Below are 7508 nucleotides of genomic sequence, written 5' to 3' on the forward strand. Positions count from 1 at the left end.
GTGTGTGTGTGTGTGTGTGTGTGTGTGTGTGTGTGTGTGTGTGTGTGTATCTACTTGTTTAGAAGAACCAACCAGTCCACCACTTGAAACTTTAACAAGACATTTGGAATCAAGGCAATGTGACACCTGAGGAAACATTTGATCATACAACATTTTAAGCATTATTTTTAAGATATTTGTTCCGTTTCTATATTTCACATCTTGTTTATTTAGAACATATTTTATACTAGTGTAAAAAGTAATTAAGACATAATCTTAAAATAATGCTTAAAATGTTGTATGATCAAATGTTTCCTCAGGTGTCACATTGCCTTGATTCCAAATGTCTTGTTAAAGTTTCAAGTGGTGGACTGGTTGGTTCTTCTAAACAAGTAGATACACATACACACTTTCCCTATACACACACACACACACACACACACACACACACACACACACACACACACACACACCTCTCAGATGTGCATATAAACAGACTGAACTAGTCTTCTACCAGTTATCTCAGTTATGAGAAGTTATGATTACAATTGTTTGCTTTTTACTAAGATTGCAAGTATTGCTTTGATACTGAAAGACATTCTGAAGGTAAATTGTATTAAGTCTCAACATCTGTTTTGCAGGCATTGTTGTGTGCAACAAAACCTATCTTTTATTTTTGGATACTTTAATAATTGTTATTGCACTGGCACATTACAGGCAGATATTTGTTCCGTTTCTATATTTCACATCTTGTGGATCAACCAATAATTTAAAAAAAAAAGCAAAGCAAAAGGGCTGTAATTTTCCGGTCATCCTTGTGCGGAATTCTCATGTTTTGTTAAATGTTACTTTTAACATTGAAATGTAAGTTAAGGTTACATTGTGAATCAAATGTATTTTCTTACACCACATTTGTATGCAGGCCTTCAATTGAATGTTGATAAAGTTTCCTATTCTTATGGGTATAAAGTGATTGAATAAATAAGCTTTACAATAGTTGTTCCAAGACTTTTCTAAAATATCTTATAGTAATTCATATTTGACACTAATGTGAGAATTTAATTAGTCATGTGGCATTAAAAACAATGATAAAATAATTGAAAATTCATTAAGAACACTACCATTCTGTTTATCTATGCTTTGAGTTCTTGATGCCTTTTTTACAAATGTGTATTTAATTGTCTAGAAATGGTATCCTTTATTGTCTTAATAAAGTTAATTGTTTATTTTTGCCAACACTAGGTTGTAATGTTATGGTGATACAGTTAAAAGACTGATGTATATCAATACTGAGAACATATGATGAATACTGCACTGACATACTCATTGTATCAGCATTGGATCAAATGTGCTCCTATTAGTATGAACTCACAACCAAGCTTCCCAAAGTCTGTTCACCTCAAGTTATTACGGCTAAATTGTTTCATTGAGTTCCGAGAATACATAAATGTAACCACATTTTGAAATATAAGTAATTGAAATAAATAAAATGTGTTACTGCATAAAGACAATCTGATCCATTTAATTAATGTGTTATGCAAAAAGGTGTGAACGATGTATCTATTGCTTAAATCATTCAATTTGTGCTTACACTTTTGCAAGAATGTGATCAGACATTTTTAGTAAAAACAATGGAGTTATACTGAAAAATTAACATGTTCATTATTGTATGCATGTGGCAATCAATAAGTCATTCTAAAGTGATGTTTGTATTCACCAATAAATGGCACTAGCAGGTTTGTTATGTCAGCGAATGGCGTTGTTATCCTTTCTTAAAGGAGGAAGTTTGTCCAGTGTAAGCAAGGCCTTCTCAGTTGCAGCAAACTACATGGCAATATTAATGACTGGTCCCTTACTGTTTTTAGAGCGCACATGAAATAATCTGGCAACTGAGTGAAAATTAGCAATCAGTTGTTACCATTGTGTAACACATGGTACATTATTTGTGTATACAATGTAGAAACATGTAACAAAGATTTGGCCCATACATACAGTAGGCTACCATTAAAAAAAAAACTGTTGAAAAGCTGTAAAGAAAAATGAAAATAGTGTTGAGAGACAAACATTTAAGGAATACATGAAATACCATTGACTATGATTTTTATTGATACATTTTTGACTAAATAATTACTTATTTTTTAAGGTCAGTTTTGTCCTGAACAGTATTTTGTGTTTTGCACAATGACATGTACGCTACATGTACCATTAATCAAATACTTGTCGTCGTATTTCATCTCGTAACAGGATGTATAGATCAGCTGCAGCAAATGGATCTGCTGGATCATCCCATCCGTTTTCCGCCATGAGTAGACAACACAGTTCAAAATCAGTTTCATCGCACGGAAACTGGCCTTTGGGAGTACACTCTAACATACACAAATTGACCTCCTCCATGGCAATAGGTTTGAGTCTATCCTCAGCACTGTGCAACTCTGGGAATGAGTACATAATCACTGGCCGACCAGATGCTGTGTCATCAGTTGATCTTGGTCTGATTTTGTGGGAATTCCAGGTGTTGACCACTTCATCAAGTTCATCCTGCATAGAAAAAAAGCACAGTAAATGTAGACGACATGTCTTAAGAAGCTTTCGGACATAACTTCTACCTGTCTAGATGGAGGCTGAGGTGGCTGCAATGTCCACGAACATAGTGAATTATAATATTATTATTACTCATACTACTTTTATTAATGACTAATCTCAGAAATAAATAAAATATTTTACCTGAACAAGATTAAGGTAACAGAATTGGATAAGACTTTTGTCCAAAAAGTCTCCTGTGAAGTGGCCATCTTCCTGGAGAGTTTGGAACAGGTTCATCCAGAACTGCGCACTCTGTTTGCGGAGTATACCCCACCATCCTTCAATGCGCTGGTTTGCTGTGCTTCTTCCATAAAGGAAACTTCTCTCCCCAGCAAAACTGTCTGGGTGGTTCCTTCGCAAAAACATCTGCATTTCTTCAACAGAAACATTTTCCGTGCCCCTGTCTGCACGAATCCTCTCTGGACATCCACCTATACCTGAAACTGTTTTGATAAAGTAACTTGCAACTACTTTAGGATCACTGTTTGTGATATAGGCTTCCATCCATAACACATAGCGGCTAAAACCATCTATACAGCCGTTGATGGCAATGCCATAGGGCTTTAGTTTATCATAACCATCCATGTGCCAAAGTGCATTTGGCCCTCTGCATCTGTACTGACGTCTTCTCAAGCGGTGGGCTCGTCTTAATTCCACACCTTGTGGATCAACCAGTTTGATGATGCGTCTTATGCTATCTTGTGACACAACAAGGCCCTGTTGAATTGCACGGAGATGAAGCCAACGGTATCCCTGCATCTGTCCATTAGTCATGATCTCATGCTGTACAAAAGCTAGCACTTCCTCCAAGTCAGACTGGTTCTTCCTCCTGAACAGGTTAAGTCTTTTACAAATTCTCTTTAATGTTCGGACACTAATTACAATGTGATTAGTGTGTGCCAAAATAGCAAGTATTTCTTTGTTACTTAGGGAAAGTCTGAAGTATAGTTTAATTAAGTCATCCAAATCTGGCTCTGCAGGCATTGTTGTGAGCAGCGCAGCAAACTGATGTAATGCAGAATATAAAGAGGACAATTTGGTATTCGTAGGAGGGGTTGTAATATGGCAGTTGAATTGTACATCAGACAATAACGTTGCTTTTAATCTGCAAAAAAGAAAAGAAAATATATTGTTTAAATATTGTAAGGTTAAGACTCTTCTTCCTATTTTACACAGTATATGCTCAGTAAAAGTGTCCATTACGGAGTACGGATCTTATTTATCAGGAACAATTTATATGCAGGAACACAAATCCTACCTTTAATTTAAAGCCAGAAAGTGTTAAACATTCTTACTGTTAACCTCACTAACTTGTTTCATAAAATGCGTATATATAGGCATATATATATATATATATATATTGTAAAAAAATACGCATTTTATGAAACAAGTCTAGAATGGAGTAAGACAGTTGTGGTTGTGGGCCACAACCACAACTGTCTTACTCCATTCTAGACGAGATGATGTTTGAGATGTTGATCATTTTGATGGTTAATAGCCTTCTGATTGTCAGCTAGCTGCCTTGTTAAACACACTTAATGAAATCTTCTCTACAGAAACATGAAAACCACCAGGCTGTTGCTCTTGGTTAGTCGCCACTGTTCCAACAAGCACAAACTTGCGTGTCAACGAACTAAACCATTATTTACTGAATTAGATGGGGGGAGCCATAGCATATAAGCTAATGCACTTGCTGCTAGCTCATCAATGTCTGCATTTCACATTCATATTCTAACGCCTTTTCGTTGTTTTTACGAACGCCCAAAACACACTTATATATTTATAACTCACCTTTTGTTCTTCCATTTGCAATATGGTTTCCTCTTGGACCCCTCTGGCGCGCAGAAATTCACTCACGTCCTCCATTGTTGCCTACTGCAATGTGTAAATCGCAGTGAAGCTGGTTCGACAGTTACCGGTATTTCTGACTTTTTTCTCCCAAATAATTTTTTTTTTTTTTGTTCTGAGAAAAAAGTCAGAATTCTGAGATTAAAGTCAGAATTCTGAGATTAAAGTCAGAATTCTGAGATTAAAGTCAGAATTCTGAGATTAAAGTCAGAATTCTGACTTTTTTTCTCCCAAAAAAAAAATATTTTTTTTTTCTGAGATTAAAGTCAGAATTCTGAGATTAAAGTCAGAATTCTGACTTTTTTCTCAGAACAAAAAATAATAATATTTTTTTCAAATCCTCACAAAAAATTTTTTTATGTGGCCCTAATCCTCTTCCGTAAGTACCAGTAACAGTTTTTAAAGTTTAGCATGTATAAAATGGTTTGATAGTTGATAGTAATAATAATTAGGGATGCACGATATTGTTTTTTTTAAACCGATACCGATAACTTCCTGCTTATCAAGACCGATACCGATAATAAAAAAAATGTACGCCACTAATTATTTTAATTTTAGGTCCCCCCCCACTTAAATCATGTTCACATGGATAGGAAACTAAATACATTTGCACACATCTTGTGTCCATATCTTTCTGTTTTGGTGGTCATTCCACAACCGTGCACGTGCATGTGTAGCGTGGTACAGAGTGAAGTAGCCCTCCACTACACATTTAATTTGAAAGTCTTTTATTTTGTTCTGCAAAGAGCCAAAATATACATATTATTATCACAGTTCGCCACACACACACACCGTGACTTCACTCAAGTGTATGTTTACGTTCTCTGAACGTATTCTCTATACTAACACAGACACAAAAGGAACATCTGCATCAACATCCAAACAATAATCATGTCTGTTGCATTGCTATTCCAGACCAGTTTCATCTTGTACATTCAATATCAATTTGTTGCTCCGATACACAGTCAGCCAATCATGTCTACCTAACATTGTCACATTAACCAAATCACTTATGTATCTCTTTTAACTTATTTATTTATCTATTAACTATACACGAGCAGTCCGGGCTCTTTAGACCGGCTCATTGTTCTACTTTCCCGCCTCACGCTCGCTCAAGCTAACAAGGCCACCAGTGCTAACTACTGGCTAGCCATTTTCAGTACGTTACGTTTGCTGAACAAGTAACGTTCATAAACACTACTACATAAAGTCCAACCGGGATCATCAACTCACACATAACATATTCACTCATCAATTACACAATTCCAACTCTCCGTTCTTACCTGCAAAGAGCCAAAATATACATATTATTATCACAGTTCGCCACACACACACACCGTGACTTCACTCAAGTGTATGTTTACGTTCTCTGAACGTATTCACGCGAGACTTCACTTTGTCCCCAACACCGTGTAGCGAACGCGCCCTCGGCTGGTCGGAGTTAGACACTACATTTTCCAACAATAAACCAATCATTCCTTATCAGAAAACACACAGACAATTCTCACCACACTCTGAACATGAGCTGTATTAAATGCAAATCATGTTAACCATGTAATTACTAATAATGTAGGTATATCAACCCACTAATGGCTCTGTATGCCACACATGCGCGAGTCATGGTGAGATATCTGGATTGAGAGGTTGCTTTTTCTTTGCACAGCATGAAAGAAAGGCCAAATGAATGGGCTGTGATTTTAGTATTTTTAAGCAGAGGTCAATCATTTGTACGGCCCTCGGAGGATGTTGAAAATATTGAAATGGCCCTTGAGAGGAAAAAGGTTCCCCAACCCTGCTCGAGATGATACTAAAGACAGAACTTCCTTGCTCACTTCACTTGTGTTATGGAGGATACATATTACACCGTTTTCTGATTTCGATATTCAGCTGTAATTGTTGGAGCAAATAAATGCAGAAAAGAGAAGGCTGCAGCTGCAATAGCTGTGCAAGAGGCAGGGACCCTGTAGCAGTGCTTCCTGGTACATGTAGGCACTGCAGTGAGCAGAGAAAACTATGCTTTTTCCGTCAAAATAGCATGCACTAAAGAAATGATTGTAAAGCTGGCTATTTTTCCCTTTAAGCTTTGGTTGTACACATACCAGTGTTCATGAAATCATCTGTTTTGTTGAGTCAAGAAGGGATCTTAATATGTAATGTTAACACCATGTTTAAGACACATTGTGCCTGCTGGCTCTGCCCTGCCTACCCTACCCTAGCCTCTACAATAAAAGTATATATTTTCTTGCCGCACTCTAAAGTGGTTGCGAATAGGGTCTACCAAATGATAGATGTCATCCATTTATATCCCTCCCTGCAGCAGCATTCTGATAACTGTCAGCTCTCGACCTCTCTGGCGTCACACTGCCAGGCTTTCTTTCACAACTTAAATGAGATAATAACAAGAAACCCACTGTTCATTCTCATTTGATGTATGTTGGCACGAAAAAGGTTGTTGTGGATTGTTATACATTAGTTCATGCATTATATATTTGTGAAAACTAAAGTGAATTGGTTCCATATGTGTTTTCATTAAGTGCTCAGTTCCTTATTCTGTGTATTGTTTTCATGAGACTGCGGTGATGTCAGCCAAACGTATGCTGAGCCTGTGTAGATTATTTTAGATAAACAAATACACAGAGATAAAAGAAGACAAGAAACCTGTTATTATATGACATCAGATGTCTGCCTCCTCCTACAGCACACACACACACACACCCACACAAACAAACAAAAACACACACACACACATTTGAATGCGTGCCAATATTATCCAGAAGAGATCAGGTTGTGTCTGGATGGGTCCCCCTGTCTGTAGAGAGGCTCTGCACTGTGTCTCTCTGTTTCCCTCATTCATCAAACCAGCCATCTGACCTGCTCTGTTTGTTTGTTCACACTCTCTTAGTCTGTTAAAGGATAAGGCCTTTTTTCTATCAAAGGGCCATTATTATTAGGGATGCACGATATTGTTTTTTTGAAACCGATAATAAAAAAAAATGTACGCCACTAATTATTTTAACGCGATTAACGCATGTGTATTTTTTTTCCTTGGCCGCTCCGTAGTTTCAGAGTGCATCGAGTTTAAAATACCATCTACAAGC

The 7508-nt window shown here is 36.9% G+C and overlaps 1 protein-coding gene across 1 annotated transcript; it reads right to left on the reverse strand.

Annotated features, from left to right (window-relative positions):
* Positions 1–2184: 2184 nt before the first annotated feature.
* On the reverse strand, positions 2185–4517 carry LOC117547704. The gene is made up of 3 exons (XM_034218484.1): positions 4354–4517; positions 2704–3667; positions 2185–2517 (listed from the first exon to the last, which is right to left on the reverse strand). The coding sequence occupies exons 2-3, from the start codon at positions 3544–3546 to the stop codon at positions 2185–2187; spliced, it is 1176 nt and encodes a 391-aa protein (XP_034074375.1). The 5' UTR covers positions 3547–3667; positions 4354–4517.
* Positions 4518–7508: the final 2991 nt, after the last annotated feature.

Source organism: Gymnodraco acuticeps, unplaced genomic scaffold, assembly GCF_902827175.1.
Source record: "Gymnodraco acuticeps unplaced genomic scaffold, fGymAcu1.1, whole genome shotgun sequence".
Taxonomy (NCBI): Eukaryota; Metazoa; Chordata; class Actinopteri; order Perciformes; family Bathydraconidae; genus Gymnodraco; species Gymnodraco acuticeps.

Bases quoted from the DNA above. Each gene is read 5' to 3' on its own strand.
- LOC117547704 (XM_034218484.1), bottom strand. From the start codon at position 3,546: ATGCCTGCAGAGCCAGATTTGGATGACTTAATTAAACTATACTTCAGA. The intron at 2,518-2,703 runs GTAAAATATTTT...TTTTCTATGCAG, and splicing joins GTTACCTTAATCTTGTTCAG to GATGAACTTGATGAAGTGGT.